At 46.6% G+C, this 25,181-nt stretch overlaps 1 protein-coding gene across 1 annotated transcript in view; it reads left to right on the top strand.

Moving 5' to 3' along the window:
- Positions 1-25,181, top strand: part of YEATS2 (YEATS domain containing 2) — a 1,439,149-nt gene that overhangs the window by 308,348 nt on the left and 1,105,620 nt on the right. The window contains 2 exon segments of the mRNA XM_030217135.1: positions 14,873-15,034; positions 23,053-23,164. Coding sequence (XP_030072995.1) covers positions 14,873-15,034; positions 23,053-23,164 — 274 coding nt within the window.

The following is a 25,181-nucleotide window of genomic DNA, read 5'->3' as shown; positions in this document are numbered from 1 at the left end:
GAGCCCATTGCCTGGGGAGGACAGCTCAGGGCCTCTGGTCGCCTGCAGAGGCGAAACAGTCTATCAACCTCCTGGAACTCCGAGCCATTCGGTTGGCGCTTCGGGAGTTTCTCCTGGTCCTGGTGCTGAGGCCAGTACGGGTCCTGTCCGACAATGCCACGGCAGTGGCCTATGTCAATCGCCAGGAAGGTACCAGGAGCGCTCCTCTAGCCAAGGAGGCCATGAAGCTATGCCTGTGGGCGGAAGCGAATCTGGAACAGCTGTCGGCGGCACATATTGCGGGAGTCATGAATATCAAGGCGGACTTTCTCAGTCGCCATACGTTGGATCCCGGAGAGTGGTAGCTGTCGGCTCGGGCGTTCTTGGACATCACAAGGTGCTGGGTCCCACCGAGCCTGGATCTGATGGCGTCCTCGGCCAATTGCCAAGTGCCGCGGTTCTTCAGCAGAGGACGGGACCCTCGATCTCTGGGAGTCGATGCTCTTCTCCAGCAGTGGCCAACACAGGAGCTTCTCTACGTGTTCCCGCCCTGGCCTATGATGGGCAGAGTTCTAGGCCGGGTGGCAAAGCATCTGGGCCGGGTGATCCTGGTGGGTCCGGATTGGCCCAGACATCCCTGGTATGCGGACTTAATCAGGCTCGCAGTGGACGGCCCTCTGAGGCTGCCAGCGGAGCGGGGCCTCTTGCATCAGGGTCCCGTGGTGATGGAGGATCCCTCCCCCTTTGGTCTTACGGCCTGGCTCTTGAGCGGAAGCAGCTGAGGAAGAAGGGATTCTCAGATAAGGTCATCACCACTATGCTGAGAGCGAGGAAGCGCTCTACTTCTACTACTTATGCCAGGATTTGGCGTACCTTTGCATCGTGGTGCAAGACAGGCTCTCTATCGCCCTCCACTGCACCAATATCTTCAGTGTTGGCGTTCCTGCAAGAGGGTCTGGAGAAGGGCCTGTCACTCAGTTCCCTGAAAGTCCAGGTGGCGGCTCTAGCTTGCTTCAGGAGCAGCCTGAAGGGTGCTTCCCTGGCGTCACAGCCAGATGTGGTGCGCTTTCTTAAAGGAGTTAATCACCTGCGCCCGCCTCTGCACTCGATAGTGCCTACGTGGAATCTCAATCTGGTGCTTCGGGCCTTGGAGAAGCCGGCCTTTGAGCCCTTGTCGAGGGCATCGCTGAAGGACCTGACGTTGAAAGCGGTCTTTTTGGTAGCCATCACGTCAGCCAGGAGAGAGATTCTGAGATCCAGGCACTCTCATGCCGAGAGCCGTTCCAGCGGTTCACTGAGGCAGGAATGTCGATTCGCCCAGTGCCTTCCTTTCTACCCAAGGTTGTTTCTCGCTTCCATGTGAGTCAGCAGCTCTGTCTACCCTCCTTTCGCAGGGAGGATTACCCAAAGGAGTACCCTGCTCTCAAATGTCTGGATGTGAGACGAGTCATCATCAGATACTCGGAAGTGACCAATGACTTCCAGAAGTCGGATCATCTGTTCGTGCTGTTCGCAGGCCCTGATAAGGGTCTGCAAGCATCTAAACCTACTGTGGCACATTGGGTCAAGGAGACGATTGCGGCAGCTTATGTGGCTGCAGGGAAGCTTCCGCCTATTCAGCTGAAGGCCCACTCTACTAGAGCAGAGGCGGCATCGATGGCGGAGTCCAGATCCGTCTCCTTGGAAGAGATTTGTAGAGCGGCAACTTGGGCGTCGGCTCATACCGTCTCGCGACATTACCGCTTGGATGTGGCTGCTCGGGCTGAGGCCCGGTTTGGAACTTCAGTGTTGCGTTCAGGGATTTCCATGTCCCGCCCTGGGTGAGTACTGCTTCGGTACATCCCACCAGTCTATGGATTGATCTGCTTGATGAAATGGAAGGTAAAATTATGTATCATACCTGATAATTTTCTTTCCATTAATCATAGCAGATCAATCCACAGTCCCTCCCAGATATCTGTATTGTTTTTTGTTCTGATTATATTTCAGGTTCCAGTTTATTCTTCAGTTCCTGTTCAGGAGAACTTCGTGTTCAAGTTCTTCCAATTGGATTTTCCTCGAGTTGAAACGATTCTGTGTTAGTGAGCTGCTGCATTCCTCTCCCCGCTTTTTGACGGTGGCTGGATTTTTTTTTATTTAATTATTTAAATTTTCCAATATATCACCACTTAAAGTGATTATGCAATCGGCATTATTTAAAATTAGGAAACAAAAATGATAAGTATATATCTTTACAGCCCATTTGTCCACAAGTTAAAGAAATTTGATTCCAAGATTAAGGAAATTAAAAAAAGAAAAAGAAATACAAAAATTAATAATCAATAGATGCTTCCTCTGGTTCAGACCCCAGCCTGCTAAATTAGGGGAGGTTTACTATATTCACATCAACTCTTGCATCAATAAACTCTTTCAACTGTTTTGGATCTACAAACTGAAAATGTTTACCCTCAAGCATCACATTACAAAAACAAGGAAATCGCAAAACAAAATTTGCTCCCAATGCCACCACCCTGGGGCGAAGTTCCAAAAAGGCCCTTCGTCTCATCTGTGTAGGCCGTGAGAGATCTGGAAAGATACGGACCTTTGAGCCCAAAAACAGATTTTCTAAGTGTCTCAACGAAAGCCGTAGTACGGCATTCCTATCAGGTTCCAACGCAAAAGTGGCAAGCAGAGTTAACCTCTGAGTAACTATTTCTAATGAGCTTTCTAGGAATGAGGTAAGATTCATTCCCTCCCCTATTACGGGGGGGTTTCCCACCACCACTCCAGTACTCCCGATGTAATAAGCCCGTGTAATGGGAGGGAGTGAGTCCTTGTCCATTCCCAGGATGTCCACCAAATATTTTTTGACCATCTCCAAAGGAGAAATTAACGGTGATTTGGGAAAATTAAGAAACCTAAGGTTAAGTCTTTTAGTCTGATTTTCAAGGTATTCAAGTCGTTTATGTAGGAAATTATTGTCTTTAACCAAAGCTGTTTCTATAGATCCCATTTCTTGAATTTTAATATCCACACGTTCCAATTTCTGGGTTTGCTGTGCAGTCACTTGTGCTTGAAGCAGGGCAGCCTCAGAAAGAACTTCAATATCAGAAGAATTCTGCTTTAAAGTAGTTTGCATAGAGGTTTGGATATTGTAAACCATGTCCCATAGTGACTCCAGCGTCACAATTGCTGGTCTAATCACTCCACTGGCCACAGGAGGAGATTGAGATAGACTATCAGCCTGAGCTAACTTGGAAACAATAGCTTGAGGCAATACCTTTGAAGCCTGTTGTAGTAATGTTTCCCGAAGTTGAGAATCTAACTCCGTTGCTGCAGTCACACCCTCAGACAGGACCAGCTGAGCCACTTCGGCGTCTGTCTCTGTTTGAACAGCCAGCAACTCTCTTCCAGGCTGGGGAGGTGCAATTCGCTCCACAGGGCTCAAGAAAGCCCCGTTTCCACTCTCAATCGACTCTGAAGGGCAGAGAGCTGCAGTGGGGGTCGAAGTTCCCTGAGGACCCGGTTGCTGCCTGGGAAATTGCAGGGTTGTTTGTTTCAACGTCGAGGAGGTCACAGGAACCGAGGTAATTCCTTTACCTTCCCCCTCCGCTTCCCCATGGTTAACGAGGCTACAGAGGCACCGAGAGAAACTCACAAACACAGCAGCCTCCAGGAGCAAACACAGGTGCGTCTATTCACAGCACCATCTTGGACTCGTCGGCATGTCGACGGTGGCTGGTGTTTAACCTACCCCTCTACAGACCCCCGTGGGATCCTTCCACACGGAGGTGTACAGAATTCCAATGACACCCCTTCCCATGGGTATTGGTGCTGGGGAGGCATCAGAAGGCTCAGTTCACATCCTATTCCCATGACCACAGCTTTCTGTCTCTTCGGATCCAAATAAATCTGATATTTTAATGCTTTTTCACTCTGTTTCTGAGGCAAGATTTAAACCCCGAGACAGGTGCTGTAAGTGACAGCTTGATAGACCTTATTGCGTTCCACAACGTGTTTACAAAGTTTTAAAAGCGTATATTCCCTTCAAACACTGGATTGATAACTAAATTATGCCGGCACTCCCTCCCGCTTCGGGCGGCAGTAGGGTAGCTTTGTATCCCTCCCGCTTTGGCAGTGTTTGGGTATGCCAGCTCCTCCCGCGGTTGCGGTAGCAGGATAAGCCAGATCCCCCCGCATCGGCGGGTGTGATGTCCCTCCCCCGCTCCGCGGGGATGAGCTGGACGGATTCCCCTCCCACGCTTCGGTGGTGGTGAGCTGGGCAGAGAGTCCCTTTGTGGGTGTAATTCTCTAAGTGCTGAGTCCTGCGGATGGAGCTTTGATATCGACATACTGAGGAGTTTCCGGCAGCACATGGCCACATATAGGGAGGCAAAAGATTGCTCTCTATCTCCACCTGCTGGTAGATGGACACAACCCACCAGTCTATGGATTGATCTGCTAAGATTAATGGAAAGAAAATTATCAGGTATGATACATAATTTTACCTTAAATGACAAGCGGGTGTCAATAGCATTCTTACAAGAGACGCACCACTCTGGAGCAGAACATGCCAAGCTGAAAAAGTGGTGGGTCGGAGAGTGGCTTGATGCGCCTGCGGTGGGAAAAAAAGGAGGAGTAATCATTTTGATTCGGAAAGGGCTCAATGTGGAGATAAAGAGGGTGGAGGTGGATCCAGGAGGGAGATACATCTTGGCTTCAGTGGTGATAGAGCGCCAGCCTGTGATACTATGTATCATATATGCCCCTAATAGCTTTGACAAACAGTTTTTTGACCAAGTCATTCGGAAAATCCATGCATTCGGGGAGTTACCCATTCTGATGGGAGGAGATATGAATGATGTGATAGACCCCACCTTAGATAGGTCTAAACCAACGGGGAGAGAATTGGGTAGAATGGGAAGAGAAATTGATAGACTATGCTCGGCTCTAGACCTGGTGGATATCTGGAGAACGCTAAATCCTGTGGAGAGAGACTTTACACACATATCAAGGGCCCACTCAACGATGTCTAGAATAGATTACATCCTATCCTCTTCAGAGTTATTCACTAAAGTGGAAGAAGCTCAGATAGGGCCAATAATGATCTCTGATCATGCCTGGGTTCAGGCCCAATTCAGGTGGGGGGAGGGCCCTTCTATGCGAGGTACATGGCGTTTTCCGGCCTTCCTCTATCGAGACAGTCATTTTCCACCTTTCTTGGTGGATAAATGGCAAGAATATAGAACCAATAATGAGCAGCATGGGGCGGACCCGATTCTCTTCTGGGAGGCAGCAAAGACAGTCCTCAGGGGAGAGATTATTTCTTATGTAGCCTTTCAGAGGAGGGCTGGAGATAGAGAAGTGATACGGCTGGAGAAACGGGTGACAGGGCTTCGGAAGCAGTATGGGCAAGGACACTCAGGAACCATTAGGACGCAATTATTAGAGGCACAGCAGGCTCTAAACGAATTATTGCAGGATCGAGCGCAAAAATCAAATATTTATTACAAATATCAGCTATATAGGTTTACAAATAAAAGCGGAAGACTGCTGGCTCGAATGGCTAAGTAACATTCCAGAGTTAGGAAAATACTCACAATGATAAATGAAAAAGGGGAGTGGATGCACACCGATGTGGGGATAAATGCAATACTGGCTAATTTCTTTTAAAAATTTTACACACCACAAGAAGACCTTGTGTCGCCGAGCGAGGCATATTTTTCCAGTGTAGCTATCCCACAAATATCAGAGGCAGGGCTGGAGGTATTGAATGGATGATTAAACAAAGTAAGTTGAACAAGGCCCCAGGTCCAGATGGGATGAGGTCAGAGTTCTATAAAATCTTGGGGGAGGAAATTTATCCAGTGCTCACAATGGTCTTTAATGTTTTCCTCCAGCGAGGTAGCCTGCCTACCCATTTCAAGAGGGCGCAGATTAGTGTACTCCCAAAACCGGGTAAACCACTGGACCGCCCTGATTCCTATAGACCAATTTCATTACTAAATGTAGAGACCAAACTCCTGGCTAAAATACTGGCTAATAGACTAGCGAGGTTCCTCCCGTCCCTAATATTAGAACCACAGGTGGGTTTCACATGCGGTAGAGTGATAGCAAAGAACATGAGGCGCATATGGGCGGCGGTGGAGAGGGTGAGGATGGAGCGGACTCCAGCTTTGTTAATAAGCTTCGATGCTGAAAAGGCGTTCGATAGAGTGGACTGGAGCTTTCTCTTTGGGGCTTTGCGGGCCTATGGTATCACAGGGTTATTTGCACAGGCAGTTAAAGTGTTATACATGGAACCTAGGGCACAGGTTTATGCCAATGGCCATCTCTTGGAATGGTTCCCGATATGTAGAGGAACACGACAGGGATGCCTGCTATCGCCACTCCTCTTTATACTAACACTGGACCCCTTATTGAGGGAGATTCAGAGTAATACAGACATTAGAGGAGTGCAGATTAAAGAAATAACTTTTAAGACAGCGGCCTTTGCCGACGATCTCTTAGTGTTGCTCACACAACCCAAGCAGTCTCTGCCTCATCTTATGGAAAGCCTCAGGCCTTAAATTGAACTATCAAAAATCAGAAGCGATAGCCAGCAGGGAAGAGCTCAAAAATGAGTGGGGGGATAGTTTTCCACTTAGGTGGGCAAGTGAGTTCTTCCGATACCTTGGTTCTAGGCTAACGATGGATACAAGTAAATTGTATGAATTGAATGTCACCCAATTATTGCAGGATACGAAGGAACAGCTATTAAAATGGTCCTCACTCCCACTATCTTTGACAGGTAGAATACATATATACCGCGTGATAATCTTTCCAAGATGGTTATATGTACTGCAAGCCATTCCAATTAGATTGTTACGGAAGGACGCAACAAGGCTTAGGAGGATGGTGGTGTCATTTTGCTGGGCAGGAAAGAAACCTAAATTGAAGTGGCAACATCTAGTTGGGGCCCAGAGGCAGGGAGGTTTGGGTCTGCCAGATATGCATGCATATAATCAAGCATGTTTGCTGCATCACCTCAGAGACTGGCTTTTAGGCACTGACACTTATACAGATATGGCTATGGAGAGGGCGTACTTCTCTCCGTGGCATGTGAATTATTTGTTGCACGTGAAGCGGAGGCAGATGCCTGAAAAGATTAAGCAGAGTGTGCTTCTGGGGCCTTTATGGCAGGTTTGGAGGGAGTTACTATCCCGGTGGAGACAGGACCCATCCTGCAGTGTCTTGCTGCCGCTGCAAGGCAATGATGACTTCCTACCTGGAAGGGAAAATGTAGTATACCGTAGGCTGCAAGATAAGGGAGTAACATTGATGGAGAGTCTTATTCAAGAAGATGGCTCCTTGATCTCGGCAAATAATTTTATGAATATCTGCGCAGGGGGCCCCTTGGGGGTCTTGGCATATCATCAACTTGCTCATTATATAAGGAGTCTTCCACGGGCTGGCCTTTCCCCAAGTTTTGGCAGACATTTGAGGGACTTTCTAGAGGGTGATGCAGCGGGGCAAGTATCGGTTTCCTGGTTCTGTAGGGAATTGGGGAGGGGGCAGCCAGTAAGGAGGGTAACTGACGTAGCGGAGAGATGGAGTCTGGACAGGCAAACGCCTATAAGTGAGATAAGGAGGTCTCTGTTGGAGATGCCAATGGTTGTCCACAGTGCGGAACTCCGGGAATGTCAGTTTATGGTGGTGCATAAAGCGTATTTCTCACCAAAAGGGGCATTTTATGCCGGGATTATAGATACTGACCACTGCCAAAAGTGCAAACAGGAGGGAGCATCTTTTGTGCACTGCATGTGGCAGTGCAGATACATCAACTTGTTCTGGCAGAGAGTACGGCAATTCCTAAGTAGGTTACTAGAGTACCCAGTCATCCTTCTTTTGAAAGAATGATGTTTACGGTCATGGGAAAATGGGGGGTAGGATCACGGGGAGAACGAATGTTGCTCAGCAAGTCATGTATAGTAGGGAAGAAATGTATCCTTAATCATTGGGTATCAGATACTCCTCCTTCATATTGGTACTGGAGGAATAAGCTCCACCAACTTATGCTGTGGGAATCTAGGAAAGCCCGAGTCTCGCCTAAAAGATAGGAGAGATTCCTGGCCATTTGGAAGCCATATCTCAATAACCCCAAGAGCTTGCAGCCAAATCTTGAATCGGTTGCCATGGGACACTAAGAGAGGCATGGAATAATTTAGTATGGGCAAGCATGCAGAATAAAAGATGGATGATTCAGGGAGGGGGGTGGGGTGGAGGGAGGGGTTTTGAGAGGGGATGGGATGGGGGGAAAGGGAGGTTTAAGCGTTAATGAGATTTATGGAATAAAGCTGTGTAAGGTTCTGAGTTGAGAGGTGTATATGTTGAAGTACAGCAACTGGAGGATGGTACTAGCAGTTGTAATTATACTAGGAATTCGTTGTCTTGGTATATTGTTGGGAAGTCACTGTTAAAATGTTCATTGTTGAAACCTTATGTTGAGGGGGAGGGAGGAGGGTTTAAAAAAAGGAGGGGGGAAGTTTGATGATTTTACGTAGCCAGATGTCTTATTGGATACGAAAACATGATTTTTTTTTGTTACATTTGTACCCCATGCTTTCCCATTCATGACAGGCTCAATGTGGCTTACATGGGGCAATGGAGGGTTAAGTGACTTGCCCAGAGTCACAAGGAGCTGCCTGTGCCTGAAGTGGGAATTGAACTCAGTCCACCACCCTAACCACTAGGCCACTCCTCCACTCCATTGAAGCCATGCATATTGAGAAAATGTACAGTGATTCATGTTCTGCAATGTCATCAATAAAAACGTTGAAACATAAAGTTAAACGCTTACATATTTGAAAGCAAATTTCAAAGGTGATCATGTTATGATCACTGTTGTCAAGCGGTCCCCGGACCGTTACCAGATCATGCGCTCCACAAATGACTAAGTCTAGAGTATTTCCTTCTCTCGTCGGCTCCTGTACCAGCTGCTGCATAAAGCTGTCCTTTATTTCATCAAGGAAGTTTATCTCCCTAGCGTGCCCTGAGTGGAGGAGTAGCCTAGTGGTTAGTGCAGTGGACTTTGATCCTGGGGAACTGAGTTCGAGTCCCACTGCAGCTCCTTATGACTCTGGGCAAGTCACTTAACCCTCCATTGCCCCTGGTACAAACTATGGTTATGATAAGCTCGTTTTTTTGATCGAGATATCAAAGCTGTGGGATAACCTCTATCTTGAAACTTCCGTTGTAAATCAGACGTCTGTTGCATAAACTTTTCATTCGTGGAACAAATTTTGCGATAACGCAAAAATTGTGCAAAGGGAATATTGGTTTTACAATGAGCCGGATGCATACTATGAAAATGTAGTGTAGTATTCCGATCCGTGGGTTTAACAAATACAGACGTTTCCAATTTTCTTTGCACAAAATTAACCTGTACATCCAAAAATGCTATGGAGTCTTCACTGCATGTGTATTCAAATTTAATTGTATCGTGACACCCATTTAGATACGTAACGAAGTCTTGTAATTCCCATAGAGAATGGCTTCTTAATCCTATGAAAAATACAGTAGAACAACAGGAAGTTGTGACTTTTGTAACTAAATATAACATACATACAAACAGAATGATGAAGATTATTAAAAAGCACTTGCCTATGTTACAGATTTATCCTTGGTTCCGTGATTTAAGAATCTTGTTTGCCTATCAAAGACAGAATAACTTAAAGGATTTATTATGTGTAGCTGATACATGGAACCGTGGGAATAACATGAATATGAGAACAGGATTACATAAGGCATGCGGTCAATGTTCAGTGTGCCATATTATGTATGCAACGGATAAATTCATGGATACACGTACAGGCAAGTCATATTATTTAAAGAGTGCAACGGATTGTCAATCGAAAAATGTAATTTATTTATTAAAATGCCCTTGTGATTTATATTACGTGGGCCAAACTTCCCGAATGTTAAAAACGCGACTAATTGAACATAGACATTGCATACAAGCAAAAAAGACATATGAACCTCTGGTTTCTCATAGTCTCTTGAAACAACATGACTTTGATCAGATGCAATGTGTGGTTCTAGAACAAATACAAGTTTCGGAACGTAAAGGAGATATTAAGAAAAAGTTGAGACAGCGGGAACAACGATGGATATATACACTGCAGACTGTCATACCCAAGGGATTAAACATAGCAATTGAATGGAAAGCTTTTTTGTGAAACAAATCTTTGTCAATAAAGTTGTTGAAGATGATTCAATGAGTTGGAAGAAATGACGTACATATAAAGAGGAAGGAAGTAGGAGTTGTTTTCAGGACGCCGATAAGAGGCAGTTGAATGCGGTGAAATTGGAAAACAAGAATGAACTGTCTTTATGAGAACTTTGGCCCTTGAAACAGCCTAGGATTGGCGAAACAGGGTCTCCTGTTGGGCTTTGGGAACATTATATGCGATGACAGAATATTTCAGTTAAGTTGAAATTATTTTCACCGTTTGTTTACTATGATTTGAGCCTTCAACATCGAGTATTGTGAAAAGGTGTGTAGGCATGCATTATATGAATTAGAAGAGTGGAGTTTTTTTGTGAAGACTGGTGATTGAAGAACTAGAGTGCTAGAAATTTGAAAGGTGGTTTTCCACATGAAGAGCACTCGTTAGAATTTCTGAAGTCTTTTTTCTCCACTTTTTTCATATGTGTTGGCAGTAGTACACCTCCAATACTCGTGTATACTATAGTAGAATTATTTAGAGTGAATTTTTGGTAATTAAAATCACCCATTATTATTTTGTTGCCCAGTTTGTTTGCGTCCCTAATTTCCTTTAACATGACTGCGTCTGTCTGCTCATCCTGGTCGGGCGGACAGTAGTATACCCCTATCACCGTCCTTTTCCCCTTAACACTTGGAATTTTGATCCACAATGATTCCAAGAGGTCTTTGTTTCCTTCAGAATTTTCAATGTATTTGATTCAAGTCTCTCGTTAATATAAAGTGCTACTCCTCCCCTAATCTGGTCCACCCTATCACTACGATATAATTTGTACCTCGGAATGACAGTATTCCACTGGTTATCCTCCTTCCACCAGGCCTTAGAGATGCCTATTATGTCTAATTCTTCATTCAGTGCAATATATTCCAATTCTCCCATCTTGTCTTAGGCTCCTAGCATTTGCATATAGACACTTCAAGCTAGGCTTGTTATTCCTTATTACAGCATGTTGATTACTTGACAGTACTAATTTGCTATCTTTTGTCTGGTTTTTATTATTTTTATTTATGGACATTGAATCTACTACAGTCTCTTTTTCATCCTCACTATCAATAAACCCTGTCTTCCCTGTTTGGGCGATATCTTTGCAAGATACCTTATTCCGAACCATACGCTTTTGCATGACTGTCAGCCTTCCCCCATCCTTAGTTTAAAAGCTGCTCTATCTCTTTTTTAAATGTTGATGCCAGCAGCCCTGTCCCATCCCGATTAAGGTGGAGCCCATCCTTTCGGAATAGGTTCCCCCTTCCCCAGAATGTTGCTCAGTTCCTGACAAATCTAAAACCCTCATCCTTGCACCATTGTCTCATCCACTCATTAAGACTCCGGAGCTCTGCCTGACTCTTGGGCCCTGCGCATGGAACAGGAAGCATTTCAGAAAATGCCACCCTAGAGGATCTGGATTTGAGCTTTCTTCCTAAAAGCCTAAATTTGGCTTCCAGAACCTCTCTCCCACATTTTCCCACATCATTGGTACCCACATGTACCAAGACAGCCGGCTCCTCCCCAGCACTATCTAAAATCTTCTCTAGGTGACGTGTGAGGTCCGCCACCTTCACACCAGGCAGGCAAGTCACCAGGCGATCTTCCCGTCCACCAGCCACCCAGCTATCTATATGCCTAATGATCGAATCACCAGCTATAAGAGCTGTCCTATCCTTTCCCTTCCGGGCAGTTCCTGGAGACATATCCTCGGTGCGAGAGGATAGTAAATCCCCTCGTGTGCAGGTCCTGGCTACAGGAGTACTTCCTACTTCACCTTCTGGGAGACCTCCCTTGTCCAAGGCAACACAGAGGCTACCTGACTACTACTACTACTACTACTATTAAACATTTCTATAGCGCTACTAGACTTACGCAGCGCTGTACAAATTAACATGAAAAGACAGTCCCTGCTCAACAGAGCTTACAATCTAAATTGGACAGACGAACAGACAGCTAGGGGTGGGGAAATTGCAGTGGTAGGGGTGATAAGTGAGGGTGTTGAGTAAGAGAGTCATGGTTAGGAGTCAAAAGCAATGATACACCTAATGAAAGTAATGATACACCTAATAAGCAAGCAAACACAGCGACAGTGACAACAAAGATGATGAAGACTCAGTGAGTTCACATCAGAAGTTTAATTCACAAAATGTAATGGACTCGTCAAGAATCGTCTTTCGGCCGCAGAGGCCTGCGTCAGGAGTCCTTTTTCTGTCTGGAAACCCTCGGACATCTGTTTTTCCAATCACTATGCCTAACACAATAGGACGAGCCAGATTTGGATGCAGATCTAGCAAGGCCACGAAGTTCTTTTCTGAACTGAAGCACGCCATTCTTTCATATCTTTTTTGGCAGCGAATCCTGTGTGAAGGAGCTGAAAAGCCCGGGGGACCTCTCTACAACATCCCTGTAGGTCTCGTCTATGTATTTCTCTATCTCCCTCATTTCTACCAAGTCTGCTACTCTAGCCTCGAGAGAACGAACACGCTCTCTGAGGTCTAGGAGCACTTTGCATCGAGCACACACATATGACATCACACCAGCCGGGAGATACTCATACATGTGGCACTCAGTGCTGGATGGTTGGATTAGCAAAGGTCAGATAATCGAGACTGTGCTGTACTGTGTGCATTTCTGGAGACCGCATCTTCAAAAAGTTATAAATAGAATGGAGTGTGTCTAGAGGGTGGCTGCAAAATTAGTCAAGGGTCTTTGTCATAAAGTGTATGGGGTCAGACTTATAGACCTCAATATGTATACTCTGGAAGAAAGGTGGGAGAGAGGTGATATGATAGAGAAGTTTAAATATCTCCTTGGCCTTAATGCATAGGAGGCGAGCCTTTTTCAATTGAAGGAAAACTCTGAAATGAGAGGGCGTAAGATGAAGTTGAGGTTTTAGACTCTCGAGTAATCTAAGGGAATTCTTTTTTATGGAAATGGTGGTGGATGTGTGGAATAGTCTTCTTGTGGAGGTGGTAGAGAGAAGGACTGTATCCAAATTCAAGACAGCGTGGGACGGGCATGTGGGATCACTTAGGGAAAGGAGGAGATAGTGGATGCTATGGATTGGCAGACTGGATGGGCCATTTGGCTTTTATCTGCTGTCCTTGATATGCTGCCCTCACTTGGATTTCAGGGCTCTGTTCTTTCCTGGTTTTCTTCTTATCTCTCCCAGCGTACCTTGAGTGTATACTGTAGTGGATCCTCCTCTACTTCTATCCCACTATCAGTTGGTGTACCTCAGGGATCTGTCCTGGGACCTCTCCTTTTCACCATCTATACTTCTTCCCTTGGTACTCTGATCTCATCCCATGGTTTTCAGTATCATCTTTATGCTGATGACTCCCAGATCTACCTCTCCACACCAGAAATCTCAACAGGAATCCAGGCCAAAGTATCAGCCTGCCTGTCTGACATTGCTGCCTGGATGTTTCAGCGCCATCTGAAACTAAACATGACCAAGACTGAGCTTCTTATCTTTCCCCCTAAACCAACTTTTCCTCCTCCTCCATTCTCTATTTCTCTGGATAACACTCTCATCCTTCCTGTCTCATCAGCTCGTAACCTTGGGGTCATCTTCGACTCCTCCCTCTCCTTCTCTGCACATATTCAACAGACTGCTAAAACCTGTCGTTTCTTTCTCTATAATATCAGCAAAATTTGCCCTTTCCTTTCTGAGCACACTACCAGAACCCTCATCCACACTCTTATCACCTCTCGCTTAGACTATTGTAACTTGCTTCTCACAGGCCTCCCACTTAGCCATCTCTCTCCTCTTCAATCTGTTCAAAATTCTGCTGCACGAATAATATTCCGCCAGTGTTGTTATGCTCATATTAGCCCTCTCCTGAAATCATTTCACTGGCTTCCTATCCGTTTCCACATACAGTTCAAACTCCTCTTATTTACCTATAAGTGCATTCACTCTGCAGCTCCTCAGTACCTCTCCACTCTCATTGCTCCTTACATTCCTCCCTGGGAATTCCGTTCACTGGGTAAATCTCTCTTATCTGCTCCCTTCTCCTCCACCGCTAACTGCAGACTCCGTTCCTTTTATCTTGCTGCACCATATGCCTGGAATAGACTTCCTGAGCCAGTACGTCAAGCTTCATCTCTGGCCGTCTTCAAATCTAAGCTAAAAGCCCACCTTCTCGATGCTGCTTTTAACTCCTAACCCTTGTTCACGTGTTCAGAACCCTTATTTTACATCCTCACTTTAATATTTCCTTATCTCTTGTTTGTCCTGTTTGTCTGTCCTAATTAGATTGTAAGCTCTGTCGAGCAGGGACTGTCTCTTCATGTTCAAGTGTACAGCGCTGCGTACGTCTAGTAGCGCTTTAGAAATGATAAGTAGTAGTAGTCATGCTTATGTTTCCATTCCCAGCTTCTTCCTGCCCCAGTTGGGGTGTTTCAGGTGGCTAATGGGGACTCTGACACAAAATTAACCCTGTGAGATGTGCTTACCACAATATTCATTATGATAATTCTAAAAACTCAACTGGGTTGTTGCCCTCAAAGATCAAGTTTGGGGTACCCTGGTCCACTATATTAGCTATTACTCTGAACAATGTGGTCAGCTTATCTGTATTATACCATTATATGTTTTTAAAGTTTGAAACAGAGTGTTGTGAACTTAATACATTCTGATTCTGAAACTTTGTCCTCAGGTACATTCCTCCTGATAAGCGAGAAGAGAGTGATCAGTCTACCCATAAATGGATGATTTATGTTCGAGGGTCTCGGAAGGAGCCCAGTATAAGTCATTTTGTGAAGAAAGTTTGGTTCTTCCTTCATCCTAGCTATAAGCCTAATGACCTGGTGGAAGTCAGGTACTAGCTTTATTAATAAATACATTTTGGTATTTCTATGTATCCCATTTGTATCCCTTTGTTTCTCATTGGTCCTGTGTCTTCACAGATTTGGATTTATTTTTAAAGATTGGAATTACATGGAAAAATATATTTAGTAGAAATGGGGATGCCATTTTACAACTTGAATTAGTAATAAAAGGCAAAGGGCTCTTTGTGTGCTCTTTGCTGTGAATTATTCTTGGAGAAATTCTGTGCAAATGAATTAAAAATTTTAGACACAGTATTTTAAAGCTCTGCATGTTCTAGTCTTACAAGTGGACTGACACTCAAGTTTGCCAGTTTTCTGGTTTTGGATTTAGTGCATGAAGACATCAATATTTACCCATGGACAAGTGGATTAATTCAAAAGCCAATGAATTTTTCAGATTTTTGCATGCGATTGAATGGGCGTATCCTCATTGGCCATATGGACATCTGGGCCAACCCCGCCTCAGGTGTGAAAAATGGGTTAGCTCAATGTCCATAAAACCATTCTTCCTTGTCAACAGCAGATGAATCCATTAACTGATGGGTTGTATCCGCCTACCAGCAGGTGGAGATAGAGAGCACTGAAAAACCACAGTGACCTTGGATGACTAGCCCCTTCTGCCTTCAGTATATCTCTATCTCCCAGCAGGTGTGGACGTCGCTTGATCAGCTCCTTGATTTCTGCCTGAGGTGGCTCCTGTGCTTTGTCAGTAGAGTGGGGGTGTGGTGGCTGGTGGTGCCCACTTTGAAGGCGTACTTGGTTTTGTTCCCTGTCCCTGCCTTACCCCATCCCCCCTCCTCCCAGAGTCCCTCTGTTGCTGCCTGCCTCCAACTTTCTTCACAGTAGAAAAAAAAAAGTGCGTGCTTTATCAGCGTTGCTGTTCTGAGGCTTTCTCCAGAGATTCTGGTTCTGTGCAGCTTGACCGGAGCTTGTTGACTCGGACTTCTACTACTACAAATCTTTTCTATAGCGCTACCAGACGTACGCAGCGCTTCACAGTTGAACATGAAGAAAAGACAGTCCCTGCTCAAAAGAACTTGCAATCTAAATCAGGACAGACAGGACAAATAAGGGAAAAGGGTAGGACAGACAGATAGGTGAGAGTGGTGCCCAGCTCTTTCGGGGATGTTCCCGCGGACAGCATTCTGTGCAGGGTAAGTTTTGGTGCGAAGCCACCATTTTATTTCTATATTTCCGTCCAGTCGGGCGATGGCTGCTGAAGGCGTTAAGCACTGCTCCCGCTGTGTTAAACGCAGGTCAGCAGTGGGGCTTTACGGTATGTGCTCCTTAGACGCTCGTGCTAGTACGGGCATGGCGAGCGGTGATTCTTCCAGCTCGATGGAGCTGGCAGCGGGCGCCATTTTGGAAGCGCCGCATGACTCGACCCTCGCGGTTTCGGAGGAGTTGGAGTGTAGGGGGATGCCTCGTTCCGAGGCTGCTAGAGGAGCTCCTTCCTCTGCTTCTCCTAATTCGGGGGCAGAGGGCTAGGGTGAGTTTGTCTCCCCTGAATTTGAGCTGCTGATGAATAAGGCCTTTATGTTAAAAAGGACTCTGCTGGAGGCGTCTGGCACTGCGTTGCGGACTGGATTCCCTCCAGGTTTTGATAGCCCGGTGTTGGCTGCGGGGTTTCCTTCTTCCCCCGAGCGTTGGACTGACGCTAAACGTAAACAGGTAAATTCTCCATCTAAGGGTGGCGCATCTCCCTTTCCCCCCCCCCTCTGGCAGGCTGTGGGGAGTCTGAGGAGTCTGGTAGGCCCTCATGGACGGATGATCCAGAGGAGGGCCCTGGTTTGCCACAGGATTTGGATGATCCTAAAGCGGTACGGATTTTCCATCGCGCCGAGCTGCCAGTGCTCATTTCTGACGCCTTGCAGGCCCTTTCTATTAAAGATCTGGCCGAGGGCGATGCCTCCTCTGTTAATCTTAGGATGGCTAGTACGAAGAAGCCTTCTCGGGTTTTGCCTGTGCATGACTCCATCCAAGAGCGTATTTCTGCTCAGTGGTTTGACCCTGATGGACCTTTTAAGGTTGCCAGGGCTATGGGTCAGCTTTACCCTCTGAGTGAGGATCACTTGACCTCTTTTGGGGATGCCTAAAGTGGATGTGTTGGTCACGGACGTAACTTTAAAGACCACTCTCCCGGTGGAGGGAGGGGTCACTTTGAAAGATATGCAGGACCGGCGGCTAGAATCCGTGCTGAAGTGGTCCTTTTACATCTTGGGCCTTTCCTTAAGGGCGGCGATTTGCAGTTCCTATGCAGCCCGTGCCTGTTTTCCTGGTTACAGCAGGCGGGTGTTTTGCCCGAGGATGGTGCGGGTTACCTCTCTGAGGTTGTCCCGCGTATGGAGTCTGCCCAGTCTTTTGGGGCTGATGCCCTTTATGATCTGCTCAGAGCTGCGGCTAAGCAGATGTCTGTGGCGGTTGCTGCCTGCCGCGTTCTTTGGCTGTGGCATTGGGCGGCTTACATGGCCTCTAAGCAGAGGTTGGTGAGGTTGGGGAGGTTACCCTTTGGGGCCTTCTGTTTTCTGTAGAGGAATTGGAGAAGATTGTTGAAGACCTAGGGGACTCTAGTCCCAGCGGTTACCTGAGGATAGGCCGTGGCCTTATTCCAAAATCTCTGTTTTTCCCTCCTCTTCCAGGCCACGTTTCCGCGAAGGGCGCAGGTTTTGCTTGGGGCGCTCGGCTGGGTTTTCTTAACATGCCCGTTTTCAGCAGAGGAACTCCTGTTGGCTTGGACAAGCGTTCCACAGCAGCCGGCCAATGGCCAGGAGTTCATGGTCATCCTCCTCTTTGACGGGACGCTGTTCCGCTCATTGATTTCAGTAAGGGGTCGTCTTTCCCTCTTCGAGGAGTGGACCAAGATTTCTTCGGTTCAGTGGATCCTGGACCTGATCAGAGAAGGCTATTGATTGGAATTCGGTGCCCCGGTGAGAGATGCTGTTATGGAGTCCTGATTCGGCACTGCCGTTTAACGAGTGGTGGTAGAGGAGACGTTGCAAGTCTTGCTGCACCTCAGAGCGGTTGTTCCGGTGCCTCCCACTGAACGCGGCTGCGATCGCTACTCTTTATTTTGTGGCCCCTCGAAAAGGTAGGTCTTTCAGACCGGTCCTCAACTTACGAAGAGTCAACGAGGCCTTAAGAGTGTGAATCTTTCGCATGGAACCCTGCACTCCGTCATTTTGGTGGTACAGCCAGGAGAGTTTCTCATGTCTCTGGACCTCAAGGAAGCGTATTTGCCAATGCCTTTTTGGCCTCCGCATCAGCGGTTTCTCTGGTTTGCGGTTTTGGGCCAACATTTCCAGTTTCAGGCCTTGCCTTGCGACCTAGCCACAGCTCCCCATGCCTTTTCCAAGATGATGGTGGTGGCAGCTGCCTTTCTCAGGCGAGAGGGTGTCAGAGTTCACCCGTATCTCGACGACTGGCTCATCAGGGCAGATTCGGCAGACGAGAGTTGTCTCGCCATGGCCAGAGTGATAACGGTTCTTCAGACTCTGGGCTGGGTGATCTATTTGCCCGAAAGTCACCTGACCCCCTCTTAGTCTCTCAGGTATTTCGGGGTCCGGTTTGACACGCCCTCTGGGTTCGTCTTCCTCTCCGACCACAGGCGATGCAAGCTTCAGAATCGGGTCCATCTGCTCCTGCGGATGCCTTGCCCTCGAACTTGGGACTTTGTTCAGCTCCTGGGGTTGATGGTGGCCACCATGAAGATGATTCCCTGGGTGAGAGCTCACTTGAGGCCGCTGCAGATTGCTCTGCTCCAGCATGGTCTCCGATTTCTCAGTAATCCCAATGCAGACTAACGTGGCTCCCTGCGAACCGGCACAGTATGGATTGGTGGCTCTCCGACTGGAGGCTGCGACTGGGAAGGCTGCTCGCGCTTCCTTCTTGGTGCCTGGTGATAACGGATGCCAGCCTTTTGTGCTGGGGAGCTCATTTACAGGGAAGCTATGCTCAGGGTCAGTGGACAACCGTGGAAGTGGGGTGGTCCATCAATCTTTGGGAACTGAGAGCGATATTCCAGCCTCTTCTAGCCCTCCTCAAGACTCTGGAAGGGCTTCCTGTTCGAGTTCTGTCAGATAACTCGACAGCGGTGGCCTACATCAATCGCCAGGGCGGCACTCTGTGCAGGGCCCTGGCCACAGAGGCCATTCAGATTTTCCAGTGGGCCGAGCTTCTTTTGCTTCTGCTGTCCGCAGCTCTCATAGCAGGTCTGAGCAACCTGCAAGCCGATTTCCTCAGCAGGCATCAAATCGACCCGGCGGAATGGGGACTGGCAGAAGAAGTTTTATCTTCAGATTTGTGCCAAATGGGGGACTCCTGGATGGGAGCTAATGGCGTCAAATGCAAACGCCAAAGTCCCTCGCTTTTTCAGCAGAAGGAGAGTTACTCGCTCGGCGGGGTTGGATGCATTGGCTCAACCCTGGCCCTCCAGGATGTGTTCCTCCTTGGCCCATGATCGGGCGAGTCCTCCTGCAGATTCGGCTACACCGAGGATTGGTGATTCTCATCACTCCGGATTGGCCAAGGTGTACGTGGTACATGGATTTCCGTCGGAGGCTGGTGGAGGCTCCACTTTCTTTGTCTCTGGTGCCGAACCTGTTGGTTCAGAGTCCAGTCACTATGGAGGATCCCTTCCGATTTGGTCTTACGGCCTGGCTCTTGAGAGAGCACAATTGAGAGACCAGGGCTACTCTTATCAAGGCCATCTCCACTCTCTGGAGGCCCACAAGTGGTCTACCTCCGCAGCTTATGCTCGGATCTGGCGCAAGTTTGAGGCGTGGTGTATTTCAAAAGCGGTCACACCCATGCTGGCTACAGTGTCGTCGGTCCTGGACTTTTTGCAGGACGGCTTACAAAAAGGCGTGGCTTACAATTCCCCGCGGGTTCATGTGGCAGCGTTGGCATGGTTCCGAGGGAAAGTCTCTGGTTTGTCCCTTGCTGCTCATTCGGACTTTGTCCGATTTCTCAGAGGGGCACTTCGGCTCCGTCCTCCTGTGCGGTCGCAGTGTCCGGCCTGGAACCTGGGGCTGGTGTTGAAGGCTCTTCAGTGTTCGTCTTTCGAGCCGCTTCTGCGAGCTTCTGAGAAGAATGTGACTTTCAATACAGTCTTTTTGTGGCCACGACATCGGTTAGACGTGTATCTGAGCTTCAGGTGCTTTCCTGTCGGGCTCCTTTTCTACAGTGCTTGGAGTCTGAGATAATGGTACGTGCAGTTCCTGCCTTCCTGCCTAAGGTGGTTCCAGCGTTTCACCTGAACCAGCCCATTTTTCTACCTTCCTTTTCTAAGGAGGACTTCCGGACCCTTTGGGCAATTGTGTCTTTTGGATGTCCGCAGGGCTCCTTTGCTGTATTTACAGATGTCAGATGACTTGAGGACTTATGATCACCTTTTTGTATTGTTGACAGGTCCTCGACGCAGGTGTTCGGCGTCCTAGGCCACTATAGTCATAAGTACATAAGTAATGCCATACTGGGAAAAGACCAAGGGTCCATCGAGCCCAGCATCCTGTCCACGACAGCGGCCAGTCCAGGCCAAGGGCACCTGGCAAGCTTCCCAAATGTACAAATGTTCTTATATATGTTATTCCTGGAATTGTGGATTTTTCCCAAGTCCATTTAGTAGCAGTTTATGGACTTGTCCTTTAGGAAACCATCCAACCCCTTTTTAAACTCTGCTAAGCTAACCGCCTTCACCACTTTCTCCGGCAACGAATTCCAGAGTTTAATTATACGTTGGGTGAAGAAAACTTTTCTCCGATTTGTTTTAAATTTACTACACTGTAGTTTCATTGCATGCCCCCTAGTCCTAGTATTTTTTGAAAGCGTGAACAGACGCTTCACATCCACCTGTTCCACTCCACTCATTATTGTATATACCTCTATCATGTCTCCCCTCAGCCGTCTCTTCTCCAAGCTGAATAGCCCTAGCCTCCTTAATCTTTCTTCATAGGGAAGTCGTCCCATCCCCGCTATCATTTTAGTCGCCCTTCGCTGCACCTTTTCCAATTCTACTATATCTTTCTTGAGATGCGGCAACCAGAATTGAACACAATACTCAAGGTGCGGTTGCACCATGGAGCGATACAATGGCATTATAACATCCTCACACCTGTTTTCCATACCTTTCCTAATAATACCCAACATTCTATTCGCTTTCCTAGTCGCAGCAGCACACTGAGCAGAAGGTTTCAGTGTATTATCGATGACGACACCCAGATCCCTTTCTTGGTCCATAACTCCTAACGTGGAACCTTGCATGACGTAGCTATAATTCGGGTTGGCTCAGGGAAGTCATTTTTTCTGCATATCTGATTTCTGGTCGGTCTCCGCCTGAAGCGTTTAAAGCGCATTCCACGAGAACGATTTCCTCCTCGTGGGCTGAAATGGGTGTCTTTTTTTTCTCTTCAAGAGATCTGTCGTGCGGCTACTTGGGCTTCTCAGCTCTCGTTGGTACGACATTACAGACTGGATATTGCTGCGAGCCAGGACGCGCATTTTGTAGCGCAATTGCTTGCTCGCGGAGTTGCCTGTTCCACCCTACTTAGGGAGTGCTTTTGTACATCCCATCAGTTAATGGATTCATTTGCTGTTGATGACAAGGAAGGGAAAATTAGGTTCTTACCTTGGTAATTTTCTTTCCTTTAGTCACAGCAGATGAATCCATGATCCCTCCCTGTCTGACTTTGTTTTTGTTGTTCAGAGCCTTCATGCAGATATCGTATCGCATCAGGAGGAGTTGAAGATCAGTTCTCAGAGTTTCTACATGCTGTTCTATTGCAGGAGGTTGAGAATGTCCCTTCTTTGTTGGTGATTGCTCCGGTTCTGGGGCATTTGTTCACTGTGAGGAAAGTTCACGTTATTTTACCTTTCTTTCTCTCTCTGCTTTGGAAGTTTCATATACTGAAGGCAGAAGGGGCTAGCTGTCCAAGGTCACTGTGGTTTTTCAGTGCTCTCTATCTCCACCTGCTGGTAGGCGGATATAACCCATCAGTTAATGGATTCATTTGCTGTGACTAAAGGAAAGAAAATTACCAAGGTAAGAACCTAATTTTCCCATAAAACCACTGTGTTTGAGCCATATTCAATTTAAACTTCAAAACAGAAAATGATGATTCTTACACAAAGGTGCTAAATTTTAGTTATTGGTACAGAATTCCCCATCAATAGTAGTGTCTCAAAGCTAGTACTTCTGGTTTTCAATGACTTTTTTTTTTTTAGTAATCCAAAGTGCATGCATACATTTCTCCGCTCTCATTAATATTCTCTTTCCTCTTGTCCCAGCTCCTCCCCTTCAACACTTTCCCAGTTCTTCACTCCTTCACCCGTGATTCCTCACTTCTTCACCTGTGATTCCTCACTTCATGTCTCCCTCAACAAATTTCTTCCTTAGCTGCTTGTGTGTTCCCCCAGCTTGTCCCCCTCCCCACAACCTCTTGCAACTCATTCCTGTTTATTTCCTCCCAGCTTTACCTCTCTCGTCTATCAGCTTTCAATAGCTTTTCTCCTATCCTTTCTTCTTATGCCCAGCTCCTTTTGGCATTGCAACTCCCCTTCCTTCTCCCCTGTCACTGAGTGTGAGCCACATGCATTCTAAATCTTTCTGTTCTGAGTTTCATAAGAAGAACTTGGGACTTTCAGTACCATTTGGCTCACGCTTTGTGGCCTTTGTGGTACAGGACTTAATGAAGTCCATTTTCTTTGTGTTCAAACCTGTACTTGGGTCTGTCTCTTATGTGCTGATTGGCAGACCTGGCTGTTCACATTGCTGCCCTCAAACAAAGCTACAAAAAAATGTGTTTGGGGAAAGACCATTTCTGCACTCTGGGGCAAATCTATGCAAATTCTGCTTTGTGCAGTTGTGCAGAATTCCCTCTGGAGTAGTACATGTAATGTTTAATGGAAAAGGCACCTATGCTTACTGTCTAAAAAGTAGAATTTATATCTCTACTAAAGGGCAGGCAAAGATGCTGAGATGTATATACATGTATGAAATGTTTTTATTTTCTAGAGAGCCTCCTTTCCATTTGACGAGACGTGGCTGGGGGGAGTTTCCTGTCAGAGTACAAATCCATTTTAAGGATAGTCATAACAAGAGGATTGACATTATCCATAGTCTGAAGGTAATGGTGATAAACTGCAGTTCAGGGGCAGAACTTAGTACAATATGGAAATAAGGGTGTCAAAATGCTTATCTTCATTGGATTGACCTTTTCCTTACTAACTAGTTCTTTGATATTATACGTTAGCTAATATTTTATACAGTCATGAAATTTTCATTGCCTCTTAACATTCAAATTTGCATAAAGTGAGGTCCAAATTCCACTGCTGATGCTCCTTGTGATCTTGGCCAAGCCACTTAACCTTTCATTGCGTACAAAGTTGGGGGTTTACTAAGCTGCTAGTATGGCTGGCTGTGCACTAGTGCCGACACTGCCCATTCACTTTGAATGGGCTGTGACGGCAGTGCTGCGCAGAAGCCACTTGTTTGGCTTAGTAAACAGACCCCTTAGATCAGTGATGGGCAACCTTTTGAGCTTGGTGTGTCAAAATTCGCCAAAAAACCGAGCATAACTCGGGTGGTGTGTCACTTCAAGAAAAAAACCATAATTTCGCGATATTTATAGTTTAAATAACAAAAATGTATAATTGTAATATAAAACTGTATTTAATAAACCAAAAACTAATTATTTAACTTACCTACTTAGTGACTTCTTTGTTCATCTGTCAGTCGGTTTCTTTTGTTGGTCTTGATATTATTTAACTTGTGTGGGGTGCCATGAACTAAGATAAGTGAGGGGGAGGGGGAATTCTTTAACTAATCTGCCTATTAGTGACTTTTTTGTTGCTGAATTTCATTGGCTAAATCTTCAATTGAAGGTTGGTATTTTGTACACTTCAAGCCCAAGCAAGCGCTACTAACTTCATCTGTCAATCTGTTTCTTTTGTTGGTTTTGATATTATTTAACGCTGAGAATAAGGTTTCACAAAAGTACGTAGAGGGAAAAATTGTGAGTAAAGCCATTGCTATATTTTTCAGGGTGCTAAAAGTGTCTGGTAATCGGATCCAGGCACTCCAAATTTCCTGGTAACTCAGATATTCTCTTAATAATTGCATCTTTATTCTGCATATCGTGAAATAGAACTGGTGCACATCTTAGGAGAGTTTCTTTAATAAATTGTCCCTCACTGAGTGCTTTTCCATGCTGAGCTATGGAGTGAGCAATGCTCAAACTTGCAGATGTTAAATTTGTAGAACCTTTTACAAATTTAAGGATGGACTTAGATTGGCTCTTATAAAAGTGTAGCTGCCTGGAAATGTATTCCTTCCGTTCATCCTCACTTTTTTTCAAGAGCTGGGAATGATTAGTTTCAAAATGTCTATTTATATTCCACGTTCTGCTTACTACCGTTTCAGTACATAGAACGCAAAATGATTTGCCATTTTTTTCTATAATGCCATACATCTCGGTCCATGTCTCTTGAAAGGGTCGGCTACTGCTACTACCACTTCCTTTACTTAACCTTGGTTTTTTATTTTTTGAGTTCTCCATCAGGGGGGCAGAGACAGAAGATAGAATTATAGATAGCCTGTTAGCCCTGCAGGCAATTAAGGGTTAACTAGCCTAACTGACCACCTTATGTAAATTAAGATGGCTGCCGCTATTTCTAATGGCGGGAAACGGCACCCATAGCACATGCCCTCGCCTCTCCCAGCCTCCCCCTCACCTATCTCAGTAATGGTGGTCAATTACAAATCCACGACACCCCAGAACAGTAGATTGGATGATGGTTGCTGGTAATGGTGATCACAGGGCCCTCAGAGATGCGTCCCCCACGGCATTCCGCTGCTCTCTGCTCCGCCGGCCGGAAGTGAGGAGCCGGGGCAGAGGGAGCAGCAGGGAGGGAGCCAATAGGAGCGCACACGGCACACCCCCAGCGGGTAAACATGCACCGGGTGATTTCGCCGGGGGGGGGGGGGGAGGTCGCGCTGCACCGGGGGGGAGGGGGGGCGCATCGGCGATCCGCCCCGGGTGTCAGCAAGGAACTCCGCTGCTTCTCTGTATGCGGCCACATGCGGCCGCGTGTCACTGAAAATGGCTACGCGTGTCAGTACTGACACGCGTGTCATAGGTTCGC

Source organism: Microcaecilia unicolor, chromosome 10, assembly GCF_901765095.1.
Source record: "Microcaecilia unicolor chromosome 10, aMicUni1.1, whole genome shotgun sequence".
Classification (NCBI taxonomy): domain Eukaryota; kingdom Metazoa; phylum Chordata; class Amphibia; order Gymnophiona; family Siphonopidae; genus Microcaecilia; species Microcaecilia unicolor.
This window is presented reverse-complemented; position numbering and strand designations above follow the sequence as displayed.